Here is a 24,253-nt window from a genome sequence, read left to right on the forward strand (position 1 = left end):
GGTAGTATGTTATAATGTTTGGAAAAAGTGAGCGGATCTAGTGGCCTTCTCTCACAGACTTGCCATTTCACCATTTTTCCTTGGTTTGGATGCTGAACAATAATTCAGTGGTGGGTCAGTTTGTCTTATCTACCTGTAAAAGACAGAGAAAATTGGGAGGTGGAGGTGGGGGAGCAATTTATGGAAGCATTAGGGGGGTGTGATTGACCCACCAAGTGTGTGTCGGGAGGGACTTCAGCAGAAACATTTTCCCTGTGATAAGCTGCACCTTAATTTGAAAACTTTAAAACCTCTCAGCCTCCTTTAATGGTGGAAACACACACAATACTTTCCACATTATAATATATGTAAAAGGTAAAGGTAAAGGTACCCCTGCCCGTACGGGCCAGTCTTGACAGACTCTAGGGTTGTGCGCCCATCTCACTCAAGAAGCCGGGGGCCAGCGCTGTCCGGAGACACTTCCGGGTCACGTGGCCAGCGTGACATCGTTGCTCTGGCAAGCCAGAGCCGCACACGGAAACGCCGTTTACCTTCCCGCTAGTAAGCGGTCCCTATTTATCTACTTGCACCCAGGGGTGCTTTCGAACTGCTAGGTTGGCAGGCGCTGGGACCGAGCAGCAGGAGCGCACCCCGCCGCGGGGATTCGAACCACCGACCTTTTGATCGGCAAGCCCTAGGCGCTGAGGCTTTTACCCACAGCGCCACCCACGTAATATGTAATGCACTACAATATAATATGTATATGTAATGCACTACAATTGCCAGCCATCTTAATTCTGAAAGGTTTCTTTCAACCTCCATTGGCTATGGTGTGAGGCGATAGCAGTGGCAGCAAGCAGACTAAAACCTAGTTCCAGCCTTGTTATGGGGGAAATGTTTAATGGGGAGAGGTTTTAATGCTAACCTTTTCTCTATTGAAGAGATAATGGATGTGGAATACAGAAAATATTTTAAGAGGAAGAATTTCAGGAGGAAATGTAAGAACTGTGCTACCAAAACTACTTATCATGAGTTTGTTCAGTGATATTTTAAGCATCATCTTCCTATCCATCTGTATAAACTTGTCAAAATCTATACTTTGGGGAAGGTTATTTTGTGAAATGTTCACACAGAGAGAGAGAGAGATTTATACTGTAATAGCAAATGGTCCTTATGCCTTAAGATAGGATGCTAAGGAATTCTTAAGATCTAGATTGATTGATTGATTGATTGATTGATTGATTGATTCAGAATAAGTAGTACCATTCCTTGGTTTCATACATACTATTCTGGAAATCTTTTACAAAAAGAAAACCCGTCTTTGACCACTCCATAAATCCTTTGACTGTGAATTGTAAAAGTGTACCAAGGAAGGGAAGCATATTTGTGGGTGTTCAGCTGAGCAGTGGCTGCTGTGCAGGATATCGCTCAACAGTCAAAAAGCACATCTGAGCCCCTTCTGCAGTTTGTGATTTCACGGGGGTAATTTCACATGTATGGCTTAGAATGACTGTTAATTCAACCAGCATTACAAATGTCTTTGTTATTTATTTAACACTTTAGAGTGTTCAAAGGTATTCATATATATTGAAACAACCTTATAAGGAAAGCTCTTTCTGCTGTTATCCCAGTAGTGTGGGTTCAGAGCTGATCTTGCCAAAGGAGCTATTGAGTTCATGGGGAGGTTAAAACGTGGGTTTTTGTTGTTGTTCGCAGCTCAGTTTCTTAGGCATAAGCCAGAGTGTATGTAAAGCCAGCATTGGCCAGAATGCTCATTAGCATTACAAATGTCTCTCCTCCACGTTCTCTTCTACATTAACAGTGATTAGAGGTTGGCATAAATACATGAATAGGGGCTAGCTAGAAGATCACTTAAGCCTCAGGTGCCAAAACACGGGAATGCCGTTCATGTGGGTGGAGAAATCAAGTGTTCCTTCTAGCCAATGTAAAGTTTTTAAGCACAAACCAGTTTAAGCCTGGTGTGAAAGCACCTAAATTGCTGCTAATGCAGATTAGAAAGGACATCCATTATACTTTCTAGCAGTTGCAGATTTTAGATTTGAAATACGGTAATGCTAATAATAATAATAATAATAATAATAATAATAATAATAATAATAATAATAATAATTGTTTTAAGTAGCGAGTGTGGAAACGCCTGGTGACATATTTCCTGCCTCCCGGCGCGTAGAGCACGGGACTCTCGACTGAGCAAAACTTCCACTTGGGTGGAGTTGCTGAAGAAGCCGCATCTCCGAGGAGGCGAGGTTTATCTTGTCTGGATAATGTGGCTGTAGGCTGTGGGTGGAAGCTGCGAGGCGCAGACTTTCTGCACACGGCTGTTCTAACCTAGATATGTGAGAACTCAGAATTAAAAATACTATCCGGAAAGGACTTGGGGCCCAATCCACCCGGGCGTTCTTCTTGTGCAAGCCCAGCTCTCTTTAAGCAGGGCTTGAGCAAGAGAACTTCCCGATGAACCTTTATTCTCTCGCTTTATGCAAGTTTTCAATTGTCAGTTGTCATTTCCCGAACCTTCTTAACACTCTGGTAGTTGGTACCTGTGTGTCTTGAAATGCTTTAGGGCGGAGGGCTTTCAGAGGAGGACTGCGACCCACCCCGGGGCGCACGTACACACCGGCTTATCCGTTTCAAGTGGCGCAGTAAAAGATGAGTTAATTCCTCTTGCTGAGCGGTAGTTTTGTGGGCAACTTCCATAGACAGCGCAGCTCCTGCGTAGACGTTTGCTGGAGAAATCTGTAGCAGTTGCTGCTCCGGGTGTAGAGAAATGATGCCCACAGGTTTTGCCTCCTCACCCCAAAGACGTTTACTTGGAAGTCAGATCAATTGATCGCCATGGAAATTGATTTCTAATTCTGCTGTGTTTAGAATCGGGCTGTTGCGGACTCCGGAGTCCGATCCTGCTGTTTGGCGGGTAACCGGTCTTGCGGCTACAACTGAGCTCAATCATTGCCGGATGCGATGACAAGGGTGTTACATAGGATGCCAAAATTGCGGTTCTCTTCCGTAAAAATGGTTATCCAGTTCTCAGCCCAATTAAACTGAAGTCACGCATTAAAACTGTGTAAATAACCCGATCCATAATCCTATTGGTACCTTTCAGATCCAATTGCTGTGAGCCACAATATCTTTACTCCGAAATAATTTTTATGTCAATGGGCTTCCTCCAGAGTAAGTGGTGTTTAGTGTGTGGTTAGTGCATTGACGTGGTAAAACCTGAAACCCTCGTGTAATCGAAGTACTTTCGCTTTACTCGGCCACACACTAAGCTGTGGTCCGATTGACTTCAATGATATTTAAATCTGCTCCAATCCGAATTATTCCGTCGTGTTGCTAGATGAATGAACTTATACGTGTCGGTGAATAGAAGCGAGTTCAACTTAAATTTGTACGCAGCACAGACACCCATTTACGGGGAAGTAAATCGATTTAAATGGGACTTCACCTCCAGGTGAAATATGTTAATGAAACTTAATTTCCTGTGAAACTTCATTTCTCCTTGGAAGTCTGTCTATATGAATGGATTGTGACAGGACAGTCTTTTTAAGATCCAAAACGTTATTTGTGTTGGGTTAATTCAGGACAAACATATCTGGTCTAGATAATATAATTAATATATTTCCGGAGACGTTCCGACGGAGGTGAAGGAAAATTCGCAGCACTCAACAGATGGGAATTTATTTATTTATTTAAAAAAATAAAGTAAAATCATTTTGGCTCCTGATAAGCCCACTTAATTAGAATTTGTTCATAGAACTAGCTCGTTTTAGGATACAGACGTTATTAAGGTAAAGGTAAAGGTACCCCTGCCCGTACGGGCCAGTCTTGACAGACTCTGGGGTTGTGCGCCCATCTCACTCAAGAGGCCGGGGGCCAGCGCTGTCCGGAGACACTTCCGGGTCACGTGGCCAGCGTGACAAAGCTGCATCTGGCGAGCCAGCGCAGCACACGGAAACGCCGTTTACCTTCCCGCCAGTAAGCGGTCCCTATTTATCTACTTGCACCCGGGGGTGCTTTCGAACTGCTAGGTTGGCAGGCGCTGGGACCGAGCAGCGGGAGCGCACCCCGCCACGGGGATTCGAACCGCCGACCTTTCGATCGGCAAGCCCTAGGCGCTGAGGCTTTTACCCACAGCGCCACCCGCGTCCCACAGACGTTATTACTGTGTAAGAAAAAGAATATCAACTCCGAGTGAATATTTCTCTTCCTTAGCTCTGGAAGTTGGGCAGAGATACAGTTGCCCCTTCCTTTACCCGCAGGCGTCCCTAATAACTAAAACCAGTCATCCCCAGTCCTTGAACTTAAGCTTTTGGCTCCCATTAAATTTAGCATAATTTAAGAGCATCTTCTGAAGCTGGCTGTGGATGGAAGTGTCCCAGAGGCAAAGAGAGAGCGGCAGCCTTTTTGGAACTTGTTGGATTAACGAGATTCGGAAAAGAAACTTTAGACCGGCCAATTTTTAGTTTAGGAGCCTAAAAAGATGGATATAGATTGCGGAACGACGTTGACTGTCGTCGTCCCGACCCCATCTGTTCTTAAGATTGTTCCACCGCGAACCACAAATCAATTAAGCCGAAGCACTTAGCGGATAAAACGGGAGGCGGATAAAAGAAGGGGGTAGCCACCTTGTGCTTTTGGGAGGTCAGTTAGGATATAGATGTAATGATAAACGAAACGAAGCAAACTGTGGCGGTAAAGTGCGTTCTGCCTGCGATGTACATTCCAATGGAAAAGTCCTGACGACGTTAATGATTCTGCCTTGTGCAATGCAACTGTACTGGCTTGAATCCGGAGAGGCGGAACCAAGATGTGGACCAGGCTGTTAGAAGCAGACATTGGAGCCAATTTGGTTCCTAATCCGTGTATTGCTCCGCCTGAACCAGTTTGGGGATCACGTTATTTGAAAGTGACATAGTGGTATAGGATTATCAGTCTGCCTTTCTAGAGAAAGCTCTGCATACATACACGTACACGAAACATGCCTTGATAGCTATTAAGATACTCATCTCTCACTCTCTTTTATGTTCTGATTATGTGGTCAGCAACCCGTTTCCTGTAACTTTTAGACATCTAAACAGGCACAGAGAGACGCCAACCGAGAAGAACTCTGTGACAGACCCATCTACAACTGTTGAGTCGAATTAGGCAAGCCTAAACGGGTCCTTTATATGCATTATTTGTGTTTGATTTCTGTGTTATTTACACATTACCGACAGTATTAGAGCTGGAGCGCCTGTAAATATCCTCCTGAGGTAAGAAGGGGATCGTGATGGCGGGTTCCTTTATTTCCTGGCCAATCGCGATTCTCCACAAAGTTTGCTGGGCGCTTTTCTGTTTGGCGGAATTCCCTGTTTCTGCTCTTCCACTTTAAGGGACCCCCTTTTCAGATCCTGTTGGAAGAGACTCCTCTCTTCATCTGCATTTCCATCGCTGAAGCAAGGGATTGGGGATCAGTTAGTATTAACTAAACCGGATTGGTGATCATTGATCGTGGTGGTGGTGGTAGCAGGATCTCGGCATATTCCCGATCCACGGCCCAGTGAAAGCCAACAACCCGCGTGCGTAAAGCCGTGTGTGTTACCTTCAGAAGCCCAAACCCACCCTTCCTCCGTGTACTGGAGCTGACCCCAGGCAATCCCTTGGGAGCTCCTCCCGTGAGATGAGGATTGGAAGTCATGACCCCTATCAGAATCGCCATCTATACAGAGCGAGAAGGGGGCAGGCTAAGGGAGCATTTCAGCTTAACTGCTTTGCGGACCGCCTTTGGTCCAGAGCCTTAAGGCTGCAGCCCGGACGCCTGAGTCCTTGCGGCGCGGACTGTCCTCCGGCGCGCTGCTTACTCAGGGATAGATGGATTGCCTCTCCGTGTGAGCGCGCAGAGGCGACGGTGGCAGCTGGAGAAGCGAGATCGGTTGCAATCGAGGGACGGCTGTCAAGTTAAACAAGCTTATGGGGTCAGGGTGGTGGGGTGCGTCATATAATTAATTTATACTTCATCCTTAGGCTCGTTTTAAAAGACGTGGGTAATAATCCCCGCTATTCTCTCTGCTTTAAATGGTCTTTCAAAAATGAAGAGCCAGCGCAATGAATCTTCAGAAGAAAGGGGGAAGGCAAGAAAGTGGGGGGGGGGGACGGAAAGCCTAAAAATGGGATGCGAGGGTATAGGAGAATTGCCACCGTCTCTTCGGAAAAGTGCTACGAACCGTTAAGCCGAATAACTCCTACTAAAATCTGCGGGACTAAATGAAAGAAGCTCTGACGCTGCGATCCACAAATCTGCTAAGCCGAAGTGAAGCAGCGTCCCTTCCCCTTCCTGCTTAAATGTGGGTTATTATGAATCGTATTATTTGAGTCTAAGAGAAAGAAAAGTGGAGTTGGTCGATTTTCGCCTCATTGTTTCAGCTCGGAGTGAGATACCCTATCTTGCCCCTCCTCTCAGAAAATATCAACTTATGGTTCTGTTGATTTCAACGGACCTTAATTCCAGGTAATGGGGCTTGAGATCAGGAAACGATTGTCCTCATATCCCATTACTTTGGCTTATGTGACTTGTGGCTCCAGGTTCCAGGAACAATCTCGGAGTATACACGCCCTATTAAAGATTGGCTCTATTTCTGCAGGCACAGACGCCGAACGCCTTTCCCACGACCTCTGGAACACGCTTCCTGGTCTCTTGCTTGCTCTGAACAAGCCGAGGGAAGGGGAAAGGATTGGGGCAAGGCGAGCCACGTGCTGTGGGAAATGCCGCTCTCCGGGCGCCTGTTCCCCCCGAAGTGGTGTGGGGAGGGGCTGGCTTTGGCGCGTGTCACTTCTAATTCCCCAATAATCCCTTATTAGGTGACTTTCCAAGATGCGGCCTCTAAACCAATAATGGGAGGGGGGATTAAAAAGGAAAAGTGAAGACTGCAAGGGGGAAGCACATTTTATATGCTGGAAGAGGGGGAGTGCGATGTGGGATGTGGGAAAACTAATTAAAGAGTGGCACTCCCCCCCTTCTCCCCCAAGGTTAAAAAGTCACGGAGGTAGGTTACGGTCAGGACAGGGTTACAGAAGCGGCTCGGACCGGAGCATCAATTCCTAGAGAAAGGTAGAGGAACCCAGAGCCCCGCACCCCAACTTCCCCGCCGCGCTCCCCTTGTCTCTAAGCGCTCCTCTTCGGCCAATGGACGCCTTCTTCCTCCGGTGCGAAGCAAGCGCCCGCAACTCGGTTTGCTAAAGGCGTTGGAGCGGGGAGGATTTCTGCGCCTCGTGCGCCTCCTTTCCCAGGAATCCGAGAGAGGTGGCCCCTCCCCGTCGACAACCGGGCATCTCCCGTCGCCCCAATTAGCGCTGCTAATTTATTCGTGGCAAATAACGAACGAGGGTGGGTGGGTGTCTCCACTGGAGAGGGGGGGGAACAGTCGTGCTCATGTGACAAAGCTGTGACTTAAAATTATCCAGTTTAACTTTTAGACCGATTCGAGTTGAAATATATTGAAACAATGCCTTCTTCCTTCTGGAGGCTGCTTTGCTAGGGATTGCATGTCCCGGATCACGATCTGGTGTCCTTTTCGTGTGCCTCCATGCTCTGCCAGTGTGTGCTGGAGGCTGGGGAGGAATCGCCAGGATCCGAACCGCCACCGCAGCGGGGGGGGACGGGACCCAAGCAGTGCTGAGGGGAAGTGTCACGGATGAACTCATCCTGTGTAAACGTTCTTGTGAATCGAATCCATTCTGGAGAAGTTAGGGGCGCTTAAAAGGACGAGTAATCTTGACGGAGCAGAGATGCGTGTTAAACTTATGTGGGAGGGACCCTTCAGACGTGACGTTGGTGCAGAAGAAAAGGAAGCGCGTTGATTCGCAGCAGCGTCGGGGCTGAAGGCTGAGCAGGACCGGAGAGGGAACGAGCCGGGTGGGGGGGAAGCTTGAATACTCTTAGAGTAGGTGCCCTGCGTTGCAGAGATTAGATGTGAAGATAGCCTTTTCGAGTGGCGAATGTTTTAGCTTGATCTACAGCCCAATTAAACCGAGGTCCTTGAAAGTGTCGCCATTAGGTTCCATTGACTGTCATTTGCTTGTGGGATTGTCTAAAGAAAACTTTTTGTGGAGCTGGATCGGACTGATCTGGGGGAGAGAGGCAAGCGTCTCTTCCTTGGTCACGCAGCTTGGACTGGAGGATCTGTTGAAACCCTGTGGGGGGGGGCGGGACCAGGGCATAGACACGCACGCACAAATGTGTACAAATGTGTGGTCCACTTCAGTATTGCATATCCAATAATACCCTTCTCATGCCCTCTTCTGTAATTCTAATTTTCCTTTTTCCTTTTAAGCAATGGATACCACCCCCCAACTACTACCACCGCCCCATTGAAATAAACAGATGTTAGGGCCGATTAAGACCCGAGCGGGAGACACAAGCCCCCATCTTTAAAAAGAAATAGATCTATAGCAATAATAATAATAATAATAATAATAATAGGAGAGAGGCTAGGTCTTGCGAAGTCCTTTTCCATTTGTGTGCCTCCATTGGGCGGTAGCGGGGGGGGGGCAACCAAACCTAAATCTTTATCAAGCCCCTATTCTGTGGCTTCAATAAACAGAATCCCTATTACTTCACGGCGCCTTTTGTTGCCCCTATACAAATGAGAACAAAATGGTTATTCAGGAAAACGCTTTTCGATTTGTATTGTGTGTGGCATGCACAAAGCGCACTGTTATTGTATTAAAAAGAACCATCTGTAGCAGAAACAATAGCATCAAATTATCTTTGAATACCCACTGCAAAAATATAAAGCTTTTATTCTTTATTCTTATTCTCCTCTGCGGACGGAGGGGGGGGGTTGAGGGAGAGAGAGGAGGAGAGAGAAAGAGACGGAGAATTGACTTTTTTGTTGTTGTGGGTGCATTCTTATAACACACACACACACACACACACAAAATCAGCCATTTGGATTTTTTAAGCCATACCATAAACGATTTTCCTCTCTCCCTGTCTCCCTCTCTCTCTCTCTCCCTCTCTCTTTCTCCCTCTCCCCCCTTGTTCCAGGGGCTGCAGTTTAAAGCTAGGACTAGGATTTGAAGGATGTGTAGGCAACCCGGGTTGCCGGGGGAAGAAAAACGGAACTGGATTCACTCTGGCTGGAGAAGAAGAGGAAGGCTGGAGCGCGGGGGCTGGCGGGGGTGGGGGGCGCGAGAGGGGAGCCTCCGAGCATCCGCAAGTGCCGCCGTCCGGGGGAAAGTGCTCCAAGCCCCCGAGGAGGCCGAGCTGGGACGGAGGAGCCCCCGCGGACTTTGTCTTCCTTCTGCCAATCAAACGCCCTCCGAGCCGAGAGCCCAAAGTGGAGTGGCAGAAACCTGTAAGTAACTTGCACCAACTTTGACGTGCACTGCCAGTCTCTGCTTTTACTTGCCTTCTCCGAGACTTGAAGGGCGGGGGGGGGGTTGGAATCAGATCTGGGAAATATACACACCTCCTGTGTTCCAGCCGTCAGGAAAAGAGCGTTGCACTTTGCAAATACTTAACATTTCTCACTCTCTCCCTTCCGCTTCTCCCCCCCCCCTTTTGGACTGAAAAGTACAGTTTCTGGAAAAATAAAATAATTGTCCTCCCCTTTCCTTCCTTCCTTCCTTCCTTCCTTCCTTCCTTCCTTCCTTCCTTCCTTCCTTCCTTCTCCCCCCTTCTTGTTTGGGTTTGAGAGGGAAAGAGCCGTGTATTGCTTAATTGTGTGGGGTTTTTTCTTTAAAAAGGTTTGCCCCTATTAGAGCGGGGTGTCCGAAGCAGCCTTGTTGCTGTTGTGTGTGTGTTTTCCCGTAAACGCCATTTGGCAATAAAAAAAAAGAGATTTAGTTGAGCCTAACCGATTTTTTTAAAAAAATGATGAAGACACCAAACTATCGGGGACGATCTGCCCGTGCCCTGTCTGAATCTATGACACCATGCACGTTGAGTTTCCGGGAAACGGGTTAATGAAGGAAGATGTGCAGGCAGGAGCCGGGGGTGGGAGGAGAGGAGGGAAGGAAGGAAGGAAGAGGGAAATCGGGGAAGATGCATTACCTGAAATCTGCAAGGTGTTGTACGGTACCAGCTGCCGAGGCTCGCGCTTGCTCTCTCGCGCCCCCTAATGGTAAAATGAAGATCAGCCTTTAGTTTAAGCGCACGGAGGGGTGGGGGGGGTGTCAGCTGTTTCTCTGCCTCTCTTCCCCACCCCCAACTTTCGTTATCGATTTGCAGCCTCCTTGAAAAAGAAAGGGGGGGTTTCCCTCACTGGCACTGCAATGCCTTCACAAAAAGCCTTACCGAACGCCTGACAATGCAAAAAAAAAAGGCTAATTATAATTCAGGACCCCCCCCGTTTTAATTTTAAAAAGGAGGTAGCTCCCTTTACGAAGTTGTGAGTGTTTTGGATTTTCCCTCTATTTCTTTTTCATTATTTTTTTAAAAAAGCATTTGATAGATAAAGGTTAATCTTGGGTTGAATGACGGAGCTGTGATTGACAAGAGGAAAGGTGTTGAGGGCAGGTCGAGCTGTCTTATTTACAGCCCACTGCTTGCTATAGAGCCTTTGTTAGGACTGGGAAGCTAATTTAGCGCTGATCAAAAGCACCACGGAGTTAAAGGGCCTGGTAATGACTGCTAATTTCATTTCAGCCTCATACATCCCCGACCGCTGTAATTAAAGACGTGCTATTTAAATACAGGTGAAGAGGCTTTAAAAAAAGAAAAGAAAAAAAAGAGGGGGGGTTGCTGTTGCAATTTTATTTAGCCTTTCCATCATAAATGGGTCCAGCTACAATGTGTGACTTAGTATTTAATTCTTAGCTTGTTTTGCTCTCCCCTCTAATGATTTGGCTTTTCTCTCGGGCACTCTCTAGTAATTTTAAAAAATAAAATAAAATAAAATAGATTCGAATGGAATAAATAAATGCAAGCCTTAATAGAAAGATCGCCCACAAATGCAGAAGGAGAAGAGAGTTTAATGTGCAGATATTTATTTTTGTTTGATACGTTCAATCTGATGCAGCGACAGTCAGCGAGAAAGGACTGCACTGGTAATGTGGGGTGCGGGGTGGAAAGAAAAAGGGGAGGCAAAGATCAGGCGGCTTCTTTTTTTTAAGTGCCTCTAAGGAAGATCATTTATTAATTAAATTATTTCCCCCACTTCATGTTAGATTTGTTGGCTCTGCAAACGATGTAATTTCTCAGCTGATGTTACAGTTTCTTTCTAGAGAGACATCAAAGGATAAAAGCTCTACATTTTTGTAGTTGGTTAAAATTGATACCAAAAAAGGGGGGGAGAGAAAGAAAGAGAGGGAGAGAGACGGAAGTTAGCCTTTAATCTCTTTTTATCCATGAGGACTAAAGATCTGTACTCGACCCTGCTAAGCTTGCAAGCTTGTACCCGCTTCTTCCGGGGTTGTGATGGGCTTAGATGAGAGGCGGGGGCTGAGCTGGATGTCTGAGCGCCCCCTGTTGGCCACAGCGCCAGTCCTACGTAGAGCAATAACCTTGTTCTTGGGTGTTGGGTTCTGTGTCTTGCACATACAGTTTAGCAAACTTAACAAGATAAAATAGGCTAGCAATTAAAATCAAAGAATAGAAAAGGGACGTGCCTACCACACACTGCGCTTGCAAAAGTTTCCTTTTCAACATCAGTGAGCATTTCGAGGATCCAACCCAGACCCTACTTAAAGGGGGGGGGGGAATCCTTCTTTCTTGAGTTTTTAAAGTCCTCCTTCAATTCATAAGAGGCCTTTAAAAAAAAAGTAACATATATATATATAATTTTAAAATAATTCCAACACCCCCCGGTTTTTTTTAAACGGATCTTCTTTTTTAAAAGAGAGAGAGAGAGAAAAGTATGGCATCATGGCATATGTTTAATTTGGAAATAATTAAAAGCCCATATGCTGGACTTCTAAAACAACAGAATCAGCATAACTGGAGATAGTTTAAAAAGCTGCAGTTCTTTGCTGATATTTGGAGACCCTCCTGCGGGTGGGGGATCCAACCAACAGGTTTCTTTTGAAATAAGATTTTAAATATTAGAGTATTAGAATATTAGAGTACAACAACACTTAACAAGTTGCCAGTCAAAAGAATAATATTTTTGTATATCTTTCTGAAGAGAATGTTTCAGCATCTCCCCCCCCCCCGGATAATTTTCTTGTCAACGTTATCTGGAAACACGTTGGTAAAATTTAATAATAATAATAAAGCAAAATAAAATTGTTCAGATTCACCTCTTTCCCTCATGTAAAATTATCTAGAACAGTTAGACGTCTGGTGTTTGTGTTTGTACCTTCTAGTCAATAGACAGAGGTCACAAATCTGAGAACTCCTACTCATTTGTTTTAAATTGTGCAGCCTTTTGAAAACGTGCTCAAAGTTGCTGACAGCAACAGATGGGTAAAAATTAAAACTACAGTCAGTAAAAAGTCAAAAACAAGCAAGTAGCCTGCAATCACATCCATAAACATCTAAAGGGAGGATGTGGTACAAACCCAGGGTCACAACTTTTACTGAGTAAAGGCCATTGACATCATTGGCACTTGCTTCTGAATAAATGCTTCTTAATCCTAATGGGTCTGATCCTCTACCCTCAAATATTGGTCATATAAACACACTGCTACTTGAAAACAGGTCCTCTTTATTTCAGTTGAAGCTAAGTCCCAACAATAAGGCTGGCTGTATGAACCTATCCATATCTACTCAAAAGTAAGAGCCACTGAGTTCCATGGGACTTGCTCCCAGAGAAGTATGTGCAGGAATGAATCCCTAAAATTTCATTCTTCATCGCCATGTTCTGTCTCAAGCCGCCTCCCAAATCAAATTCTCTCGCTGCTGGTTTTTAATGAAACCACCTCTGTATGACCTCATGATCTGGGAAAGTTGTCGTCCCTCAGTTTCCCAAAGTTTCCAATGTGAGAAGTACTGTGTGGGGTGGGTGGGGAGTTAGGTGCTTGGGGGGGGCTTTGTGTGGAGGTGGTATTTCTTTTGATATGAGCCGAACAGAGTTTAGAGGGGGCAAGTGAGAAAGAAGCGCCTTCAACAAACGGTGGCAAACCAGACTCATTCAGTTCAATGGCAGTATCGCCCTGGAACGTGGCTTGCGTCCTCGACTGCGGTCATAGGTACACTGTCAAGCCCATTGAACTGGGTGTGATTGAATAAACCTCCAGAAGGTCGTCCTAGGCAAGCCCTAGGCCCAACTTCTAGGGTCCTTGCCCGTTTCCTGTGTGAAAAGTAATCGGGCAAGGATAAGATTCCACAGAGCTCTTCAGAGGTGCCGCGGTCAAAACAAACAAACAAAGCCACGAGGAGCTGAAGCAAAGCAGCTTCTTCATCGCAACCCGGAGTCTTTTGTCTCCCTTGTGAAAACGCTCTGCTTTGAGAAGCGAAAAGGTTTCCCTTGTAGAGGTCCTCTAGGAAGCGGCCAGAGACAATTCGCCACCGAGGTATGGACGCTTTCCTCCTTGGAAAGGAATCTGAGGGGGCAAGCAGGACGGCTTAAGAATCCTTAAGCGGAACAGAAGTCCATACCCCAAACGCCCTTGCAGCTGCAGGAGCCTGGAAGGAAGAGCGGCGTCCCAAAGAGATCCCTTCCTAGCAACGGATTTGAGGGTCTGTGCGCACTCTGTATTCGAGTGTACATACAGTATTATATGTAAGAGGAAATCAGTCTTATTCATACAGAGTGCCATGTATAAACCACCGGATCCCGTGATGCTTCCTTCCGGAACCTTTCTTAACATTTGCTTGAACCTCCATGTAAAATGTACCGTTTTAAAAGCTTTAGGATGGAGAGTCCACCCAAACCCTCTGGAGGGCCCTGCTGCAAAGAGTCCCATTGCACACCAGTTAAGCAGGAACATTTCGACTGAAAGTGATTAAGCCTACCACCCTGACCCAAGCAATTAATGTGGAAGCGACAAATGTAGCTTGTGTTAGGCATGACTCTAAGGAAATTCGCGTTCAGATAGGCAGGCTTTTATTTTTACCCGTAGTAAAAATGCATCTAGGCCTTCGTTGCCCGTTTCTCTATCCATCTGTTTGCATCCATCCTGAGTGTGAATTCTTCTTTCATTAAGATTATATGCGGATAGTTACATAAGAATTAAAATATGCTTCGCCTCCCCACTGCTAAACTTTCATAGCTGCTCTCAGACAATAACATCCGAATCAAAACAAGCTACAATCCATGCAACCACCTGATCTATCCAATAATGAAAAGGCAACAATTACAGAATAACAAACCTTTTCCTGGTCGCCACTGGCCTAACCCCCGAAGGTGTGTCACCTGTTTGAGCAGGACCTCAGATGACGATGTTGAGGGCAGGTTCACATCTACACAAGCGTTTCTGTTAAAAACCAATCCCTCAGGTTCGAGCTTGCCATTTTTAGACCCCGGAGCAAGCACACCTGTAACACATCTCTAGAGTCACCCCACAGCAGTGACTCAAAATAACGTACGTGGGAGCTCAGTCTTCCCAAGGCCTCGTCCAGCTGAGTTTTCCTTAACACATTTGCGGATGTGCCAGTGTGGTGTGGTGTTTAGGGTGTTGGACGAGACTAGGGTTCAAATTCCCATTCAGCTATGAAGCTGACCGGGTGACCTTGGGCCAGCCACCATCCCTTAGCGGCTTAGCCAAAGGGACCTCACAGGATTGTTGCGAAGATAATATGGAGAGGGGCAGAGCCATAGACGTCACACTGAGCTCCTTGGAATGAAGGTGGAATATGAAAGCAAAAATGCAAAATAACACTAAAATAAAGGTTCCTAGATTAGACTCTCTGGGATTCCAGGGAGGATGGGTTTCCAGTATTTTCTCTTGGCCTTGCCACCTTGTTTTCTAGGCTGAAAAACTTATGAAGTGACCTCTCACTAAATATTCAAAGAAACACCCCAGTCCTTCTGCAGCCTAGGCGCATTTACATGAGGTCGGTTGTCTCTGCGCTCGATCCAGAGGGGATTATTGACACTGCGAATCATAACGGCCGGAGAAGCCTCTTCTTGTCTGCCAGATCAATCAGTGAGCTCCACATTACAGTATTTAGTGAACTGAGTGTAGATCAGCCCTTCATTAGGGCTGATATCGAGAGTGAATCGTGAAGCAAATGAATTAGGAGGTATTTCATAACAAAACCTACTCAGAGATTATCACGTTTTCTCCTTTATGTTAATATGTTTACTTGGTAATATTCGCTGCTCGCCTTGAGCCCTTGTAGATCAGGTGTGCTGGTAGTCTCAGTACGCACCCCCGACCCCTTCTTTCCAGTGTCCGCCATTCGCATTCCGAGGTTGCAAAAAATAAGCTTTCAAGAACTTCTCCGCTGTCAGCCCTGTCTGGAATACGGAAAGAAAAGTGCCTTTTTGGATTCAGATCGACGTGCTCTGATCTCTAGGCCATTTCTTAAAATGGGAAGGAAGTTCATTCCATTGACACAAACACAAAATTATTTAAAAGTCCTGCTCCGGAAGTGCTAGGAGAGTTTCTCCCTTCCCACCCCGCGGACCCCTGGCCATGGAGAACTGACACAGCCCAGTTAAGATACTCCACCACTCTGAACGCTTTTCTGGAAAGCAGAGTCCCACAGTTTTCAGTTAGAGTTACACAGCAGCCCAAAGCTGTTTCTTGAAGCCCCATAAAGTAAAATGGGGGTTATTTTGCGCAACGGATGTGCTTGGGATTGCGGCAGCTTTCCCCCCAGAAAGCTGGAGGCAGTTTTGCAGAGTTGACATCGTCCCCGAGACACGCGTCCATCTCTGTTTCATTAGTTGCAGCTCTGCGCACAGTTGGGCAGCTTAAATCCTATTGAAGTCCATGGGACCGGCGCAGCATTTTTGCAGGAATGCAGCTCTTGACTCCAGTGACACCAGCAGCTTGTTCCCCGACCCAGATGGATTTAAACTGAGTTAAAACCCGGACTCGGCAGTACTGCTTGACTAGAAGTCCCATTATAATTATTGAAACATTCATGTGATTGTATCACAGTACTAATCCCGGAGTAGTAAATCTGCAGCAGTAGTGACAGGCCGTCCGACCTTGAACACATTTACTATTAATGTAATGTACCTACAGTTTTCTAGAAACGGATTCAAGCATTTCCGCTGAAGAAGTACTTTGACCTCAACTGCATTTGCTTGGATATGGCTTATTGACACCAATAGGATTTACTTCCGAGTATATTCTGGTCCGAAGCACATTAGCTAGAACTGCATTCCACAGAATTTACTTCCATCTGACACTCCTCTGGGTTGCCGCCATAAAGCGTTTGGTTGGCCAGGGTGTGAGGATGAAGGCTCAGCTAGTACAATCTTACTTTTGACATGTTGTTGAAAGGAAAGGGGATTTCCTCCAAGTAATGAATCAGAGGACCTTCTTGCCACGTGAGTGTGCATAGGACTGCAACCCTGTTAAACAGGAATTTAGCAAGTTTCAGTGGGAAAGAAAGTTTGCTTGTTAAAAATCGTCAGGCAAAAGTGATCCTGACGGGAGATCACGGAGGCTGCGCTCTGCGCGCCCTTTCCCAAAGGGAGATCTGTTAGGTTGTTGCCGCAAAATCAGCCGAGATTCTTGTGGCACCTTAAGCACGAAAACACGTATTATGAAGTGGAATGGCGTTGACGCTGTCACTTGCAAGCTATCCACGCTTTCCTTGAAAAAACGCTTTGCTCTGCGCTGTGAGACTTTGACTTCCGATTAAAGGTGCAGCGCAGCGCACCGAAAGCGTCTTTATTTAGCGGTCCTGGAATGTCGCATTTCTTTTCAAGATTCTGGGGTGCTTATTTTAAAGCAAGGGTGTGATCACATTTATTCGGAAGAAGGAGAGAATGGGGGATAGAGTAGTATTGGAGTGGGGTGTTGAAGCAGAAGCGTAATTACGAGGGTTTTTAAAGACGCCAGCTGCGTCTAAACACACCACTTGGAAGTTAGTCTCCGCTGGATCCTATGGAATTTATTTCCAGGAAGGCTATTTAGGATCTTGGTGCAAAGGCGCAGACAAGATAAGGAGGATTGAGGTGCCCCTGAATAGGCATTAACCACCCTGCCCATATTCAGGGTGGTCAAAGAGGGGCAAAGGAGTTAGCTTTGTTCTCTGCCTATCAATGCATTTTTAGGAGTGGAGGGAGGTTTGTAATCCTCTTTGCAGCATTTACTGCGAGATCGTCTGATGCAGATTAGTAATATTCTTTAGAGGGAACGTGTTTAGGATTGGGCTCCTCAGGGTATCTGGAGGAGCCCGATCCTAATCACGTTCCCTCTAAAATCCCACCGAACTGAATGGGACTTACTTTCCATGGCTGCGATCCTAAAGCTACTTGATTTGATTTGATTCAGATACTGTGTATCTGAAGAAGTGTGCATGCACACGAAAGCTCATACCAAGAACTAACTTAGTTGGTCTTTAAGGTGCTACTGGAAGGAAAAAAAATTTTTTGTTTTGATTTGAAAGTAAGCTCAACCGCAACACAGTGCAATTTACTTTAAAGAGAATGTGTGAAGAATTGGGGGTAAAAATCTTGCTCAGTATCAGGATAGTTAAGGGGTGATCACGCCTACCTTTACCACCAAGAGAAATGGAAATACCGATCAGTATTTGCAGATAGGCAACTGAGGGTGGAATTTAATTTGGGTTACTTGAGGCGGGATACAAATATGGGATCTTATGCGTCTAGTTTGTGGGGTCTGGGATGGGAGTTGGTGGCTATTACAAATTCATTCATTATGAAGGAAAGCCTTGGTTTCCTGGCCTCCTCCTCCTCCTCCTTCTTCAATCACTCGTTGCCGAGTAAGATTGTCTTCCATGAAAACGGTCTTAACAGTGAGTCCGTAAGTGACTGTGGAGGTCAGTCCTGGATCCACACATCCTTCCACAGAGGGGACATAGGTTTCCGGGCGGGAGTTGATGACTGTGAGGGTTTGCCAAGCACGTTTCTCCCTTTCGTCCTGAGTTCGAGCGTCTTCAAAACCCATGACACCTTTGGTAAAGGCTGTTCTCCAATTGGAGCGCTCGCAGGCCAACCTACAGGATGCACTCATCAAGCTCCTTACTCTGGAGTAGCCCGTCTGGAATTAAGGGGACTGTTTGGTTTGCTAAACTGTGCAGCCCGGTGACCTTTCATCCAATCACTCTAACAGGTGGTTTGCTATCCTCTCCGCTGTTTTCAGTACTACCCGGATATACCCAACAACCTCTTTAAAAACAAGCAAAAAACCAAAACAAAACCCCGTTGTTTTAGAGGGAGAGGTGGTCGCATCGTACCCATTGAGGTCGACGAATTCATTAAGGAGATTTTGTTTTTGTTACCTTATTTTTATTATCTTATTTTGTCTTGGGGTCCTTCATCTGAAACCGCGTGTTTGTGTGTAAATGTAAGACAACCTGGAAGAGCGCGGGTGGCAGTTCGGTCAAGGCTCTCTCACTACCGAGAGAAAAGAAATACTCCTTTCTTATATAATAATGTCATTAATGGTAGTTAAGACTAAAGAATTATCTGCAAAAACCTTGACCTGCCTTCTTTCGGTTGTTGAAGGTAAAAGGAGGGGAGACAATCTGAGAGTCTGGCGACTTATGGGGCAGAGTTGGGTTTAGTGAGGAATCACTGTCGCCCCCTCCCCCTAAGAAACATAATACTGCATCTGAGAGTGACAATCGGGTGGCTTGCTGGACAAAGAGCCAAAGCAGTTTAAACACCTTCAGGTAGCAATTTCAAAGTAATAAGCGATTTTTAACTATTATAAAAGTAATTTTAAAGACTGAAACCACTCGTTTACATCTTTTGAAATGTGTATTTACACACACACGATTTCTTAATTCACTGTGAGCACCGTGATCTGGGTTTCTAAAAATGAAATGAAATAAAATAACGTACATCATTTTTCACCACCTCCCTTTTCTCTTTCTCCAACTGCCCAAAAAAGTCCCACTTCCACAGTTATTGGTGTGGGTGTTGCGTTATTTGTGCTATCTAGGGATCCATAACCGATATATAGGAGAAAACGTCGAGTTTACTTTAAATCAGTCCTGAGTGGAATTCTCCTTTATTCTAGAACGGAAATGTTTCTTAACATAAGGGAAGTCCACATGCTAGGTGCATATTCAGAATGCTACTAAACAAACAAACAAAAGTATTGGCGTTGCTCATATTATAAGCCTGTATCTAGCATAACATAGATAGGATCATACTAGCATATGGCTGGGGTGGGATATAATATGAGACCTCCGGGTATAGGGCGGTGTACAAAGTCAATAATAATAAAAAAGATATAGCTGTCCTAATGGATTATGTCTATATAATATAACTGTATATAACTATTAACTTACATGGTAGTTCATACAAGATGAATAATATTGTACAATAAATCCCAAGTGATGAACCAAATACATATATTATCCTATATTACATGATATATTAAATTACTATACTGCTCTTATTACAGTTAGCTCTGAACAGTCTCTAGGGATGCATTTTCTTGTTTATCTAGCTTTTAAGGTGTCTAGCTTTCAAAGAAAGCATGACATTCCATTATTTGAGTGGTGTTCTGAATTTTTGGCAGTCAATGATGAGTTTTAATATATAACTGTCAATATAGTTTTAAAAGTGAAAACAAAACATTTCTTTCTTGAATGTACTATCTACTATGAAGGGCCCTTCTTTCCAACAGATTTATTGGACCTGGAACTATTTCTTATCCCTCCCTCCACCGAAATTCATCAGCACACTCATTTTTCTTGTGACTTTTTGAAATAACTTGAATTTACAGTAGTTGGCGACTACTTTATTTTAAAGAACCATGTTAAAATAGGGTTTTTGAAAAATGTATTCAAGCAAGTCAAAGAGAACAGGGAGAGTATTTGTGTACTCGTTACATTTGTTATTTAAAAAGAAATCTTTGGGGGCAATAAAATAAAAACTTTTGAGGTCACAGGTTGACATTTTGCAGACAATTGAGTTATCAAGGCAGTAATTATTTCACAGGGAGATAAAAATTCTCTTAGCCCCTAACGGTCAAACAGGAGGCTCTTTTCAGAGTCCCCTCCCCCTTCAAATTACAACATTAAATAAAGAAAAGAACTCGGTCCTTCCTAGCCAAAGGGTCTGTGAGTGGTTAAACAGAGCCCCCACCCCCACCCCACCCCAATACTGGTGGTCGTCAAACTCTGCTAATTAACAATGCTGAGAAATTCCATCCTAACAAGGACATTCTCTAAGTCTCCGCTGGTTCCCTGCCGCTCGCCTTCATTTCCATAAGAAGATTAAGAGTACAGGAGAACACACTCAAATGCAGATGTAGAAAAGAAGGGTTTTTAACGAGCATCATAATAGTAAGATGCTTGGCTAGCTCCCGCCTAATTGCTGCAAGTTAAACCTCTATTTGCACCTCAGGACCAAATAAAATAAAATAAAACAGGGGGCCGTAATCTTTCCATCTCCTGAAGACAAGATAACTTGGTAAGTTAAGACTGAGCAAAGACAAACCAATAATCGTGCTAATAAAAATATATACCCCCCCCCTGCAGCCGAACACACACACACACACGTCGGGATATGCCAGCCTTTGCTGACTTAAGTGGTAGTTTAGATCAGAAAGAAAGTAAATACAAATCCGAGGCATTAAAACATTCAACACCTCTTCTTAATAAGCTCATAACAGTAACTCTCTCCCCCCCCCTTAACACTCTGTCGCTGTGAAACATTGGGAGGGGGCTGTTTATTTCATTTCCATAAATTATACCAAAGGCAACGAATTTTAAATCCATTCAGATTAAAACGTCGCTCTCCAGGCCTCTCTTTAGAGAATGTCTGTATCCTACCATTGGCGGAGGGGGGAAATGAATGAGGTGCTGTTAGTCTGAAGCAGAAGATAAAACCGTGGGTGACTCTATCGCTATCTCAGTTTATCTTTACCTATGTGTGCACAAATATTGTTTAAGAGGGAAGCCAGGATCTCTCGACACATATACGTGTATACCTAGGTCTGAAAAAGGAAAAGTGAAGATTGGGCGCGGGTGGGGGGGAGCCTGCAATGCGCTATCGCTTTTATCTTATTTTTCTATAGCGCATTATTATGTATATATGCCAGAGACAGTTCATTGCACTGATAAGGAAAACACGGCTAATTAAAATAAAGCGGTAAATACTCGTGATAACGCAATTGTTAGATAGCTCCATACCTTATTTAGATGATAAATGCAATTAACAAAGAGCGAAACCAGCCACTTTAACCTCTTAACTGTGTTATTATAGAGTTCAGTGCCAATAAAAAGCATCTAGTTATGCGTTTGTGTGTGTGTGGATTGGGGGGGGGGATCACTCCCAGCCTCTCCTCTTCCCCAATCCGCTAGGAGACTGCCTCCATGTACAGTAAGATGTGTGTGCTGCCCCCCCCTTAAAAAAAATATACCTCACCAGCCATCAGTTATCATTGTATTAACAGAGACAAAATCACAGCCTCCCACACCCACCCCTTTTCTTCGAACTTAATTATCCATAAGATTTTTTTTTAAGGACGTTATCAACTATTTAGGCTAAATTATAAACAACAACAAAGTTAAATATGGTGCCTGGACAACTAGGCGTGCTCCATATATGTGTGGGGCGGAGAGTCGGTGGGAGAGGAGATCAGCGTTAACTGTTTTCTTCCACATACGGGAAAATGTAAGGGCCACGGCTGGGTATTATTTACTACGATTGCAATGAATAAAATCAAGGAGCTAGCGGTCTGAGGATTGCAGGCGCAGGCTTCTATTCCTAATTTGTAAGTCTCAGTAAGGAAATATACAAATAAATAAGCTAATATTCATGAGCCTAACGAAGTAGAGTAGCGATGATATTCACATTGCCCAGCTACCTGCTCTATTATTTCAAGCCTTGTTGAGAAGTATTTGGTTTATAGGGAAAATAAGTGTGTATGAGAGAGAGAGAGTGTGTGTGTTTTAGAGGGGGAAAGGCGAAATGACCAGTAGGGGGCGCACCAACCCCATGCGTAAAACCCCCAGCGCTAAAAGTCCAGGCGTCCTTCCAGACGCTTCTCCTTTCCTTTTGTGTTTCAAAATCACTTCTCAGCTTCTTTTTTTTAACTGACCCGATTAAGAGTTTTAAAATGTTATCAAGACTTTCTCAGTTTGTGCAGTCTCTCTCCAGGTCCCAAAGAATAAATAAAAATACAGTTCATATTAGGGAAGCCATTCCCCACCCAGCCCGCTCCCCACTCTTCCTCTTCCTTCCGTGGCATCCCTTTGAAGTTTCCCAACAAACTTAAAAAAGAAAAATCGGGGCTAGCGGGAAAACCCGTTTTATTTCGTGTATGTGTGTCGGGCCTTTTCTTTCTAAGTTAGATGTGGCTTGCTGTATTTTCTGAACGTGGTCTGAAAAGGGTCCTTCACGTGCATGCAGAAAAAGCGTGAAAGCAATGTCGAGTGAGGGGGAGGTGGGGGGGGAAATAATCTATTTGCCGGGGTTTCCAACAAAACGGAACGTGTCCAGCAATAGAAATCTCTACATTTTTTTCTTATTCAGTTTCAGGGGTTAAAGCGGCGCTGGGGGGAGAGCGAGCCCCCGCAACAATGTTTAAGCACTTTATAAAGCTGAAATGGTGCGCGGGGGAGGGGTGCGCGCGTGCGTTTCTTTGTATTCAAGTGCGTTTTAGCCCCAAAGATCCTAATGAGAGCTTCGAAGTAAACTTAGCTGGCGCTTTGTTGCGCATCGTGACAGGGGGGGGGAAGAAGAGCTATCTATTTGTAACAGCTGGGTCGCCACCTCGCCGTGGCCGGGGGGGGGATAAATCTCATCTCACCTCTCTCTCCCCCCACCCACTCCCACTCCCCCGCGGGCCCCAGTCGAAAAGCTTCCCTCCAGCACCTCCTGCGCGCGCGCCCGTGGCTCTCCCTCCTGCCCCGTCCCTTCCCCACTTCCTCTCGTCCCTGCGCACCTGCTTCGCGAGGCTGGCAAGGGAGGGGAAGGAGGAAGGCCACGCTTTGTAACCGTGGAGAAGAAGGTTGCGGGGAGGGTGGGGAGCGATTGCGGCGCAAGGAGGGGGATACAGTTTTTTAGGAGGGTTTCTGGGCTTTTCACCCAATCTCGCCTTTAAGACTTTTGAGGGAGTGCGGGGTAAGGGGAGAGAAAGACAGGCAGGCAAGTAGAAATGTCTGCGGCAAAGCAGCCACCAGAGGAATATTGGAGAGGATCAGATGTTGAGGGGGGCGGGAGAGGGAGCCCAGCTTGGCGTTGCTTTCAGGCGTGCAATTGGGGGAAGGGGCAGAAAGAGGCCAACGAGCCTGGAGGGAACTTGGCGTCGGTCGAGAAAGGAAAACAGCCCTCCAAACCGAAATGCCTTGCCTGTGGAAGTAAATCTCGCGGGTGCCAATGACACGGATGCGCGCAAGGGAACCTCGTGTAAATTAAGAGCCACCGAAGGCCAGGCAAATCGCAGTAGCCCTGGGTCGCAGCGATAGCCGAAGAACCCAGCCATACACAAGTTTATTAAGAAATATGTCCAGGGAGGTCATCGCAGCCTTGTCCATAAGCAGGACCAGGAGGGGTCTGCTGCTCTTGCCGAGGCTGGGTTCTGCCCATGTGTCTGCTCCTAAGTGCTCCGGGTGCCACCATGGGCCTTATTTTCTAGTAAACTTGGTTGCACAGCCCCCAGAAGGATGGCAGCCTCAGCGGAGAGGGCGTAAGGGGTCAGATCGGTTGGAGCAGAAGGCGTCTAGGCCTGGCGCAGGGGCCTTATTTTGCAGGAGGGGCTGTCAGCAGTTTTGGGCAGCAAACGAGGTCCTTACAAAAGCAGTGGGGACTGTTTGTGGGCTCCCTGGGTTTCGTGCTGGTTAGCAGCCTGCGCTGGTCGTAGAGGCATTGTTATGGGGGGGGCTGAGCAATTGGGAAAGGAAGCCAAACTAGCAGATCCCTCGTCCTGCTAAAATCCTAAGAAGGAGCCTTCAGAAGCAGGGTTGCTGCCTTTCCTTCTCTCCCCACCCCCCATCTGTCACGCAAAAAATGAAAATAAAGAGGGGGGAGTTGCAACCTTCCTCACTCAGTCTCAAGTCAACATCAAGTTGTTGCGGAGTGGGGCTTTTTGTTGTTTTGTTTTTAATGTCGCAAGAATGCTGTTTACACACTTCCTCCTCAAGGCGTGTGTGACCTGTTGCTTGTAAGAGGAGCTCCAAGGGGCCCTTTCAGTGGCTGCCTCGAAGACCCGCCTCCTCCTCCTCCTCCTCCTCGCCCTCCCTCCCTCCCTCCCTCCCTCTCTCTCTCTCTCTCTTCCCGCTTCC

The 24,253-nt window shown here is 45.8% G+C and overlaps 1 protein-coding gene across 12 annotated transcripts in view; it reads left to right on the top strand.

Moving 5' to 3' along the window:
• The window catches only part of LOC128414804 (uncharacterized), a 470,265-nt gene that overhangs the window by 353,851 nt on the left and 92,161 nt on the right, over positions 1-24,253 (top strand). For 3 of the 12 annotated variants that reach the window (XR_008330736.1, XM_053390629.1, XM_053390627.1), the window contains one exon: positions 9,026-9,335. The exons of 8 other annotated variants lie outside the window; for them this stretch is intronic. Coding sequence is in view for 3 of the 4 variants with exons in the window: in XM_053390629.1 (XP_053246604.1) it covers positions 9,062-9,335 (274 nt within the window). In the remaining variant the exon portion in view is untranslated. Of the gene's footprint in view, positions 1-8,550; positions 9,336-24,253 lie in introns of those variants that run through there. One more of the 12 variants, XM_053390628.1, reaches the window with a different exon arrangement.

Source organism: Podarcis raffonei, chromosome 5, assembly GCF_027172205.1.
Source record: "Podarcis raffonei isolate rPodRaf1 chromosome 5, rPodRaf1.pri, whole genome shotgun sequence".
NCBI classification, from domain to species: domain Eukaryota; kingdom Metazoa; phylum Chordata; class Lepidosauria; order Squamata; family Lacertidae; genus Podarcis; species Podarcis raffonei.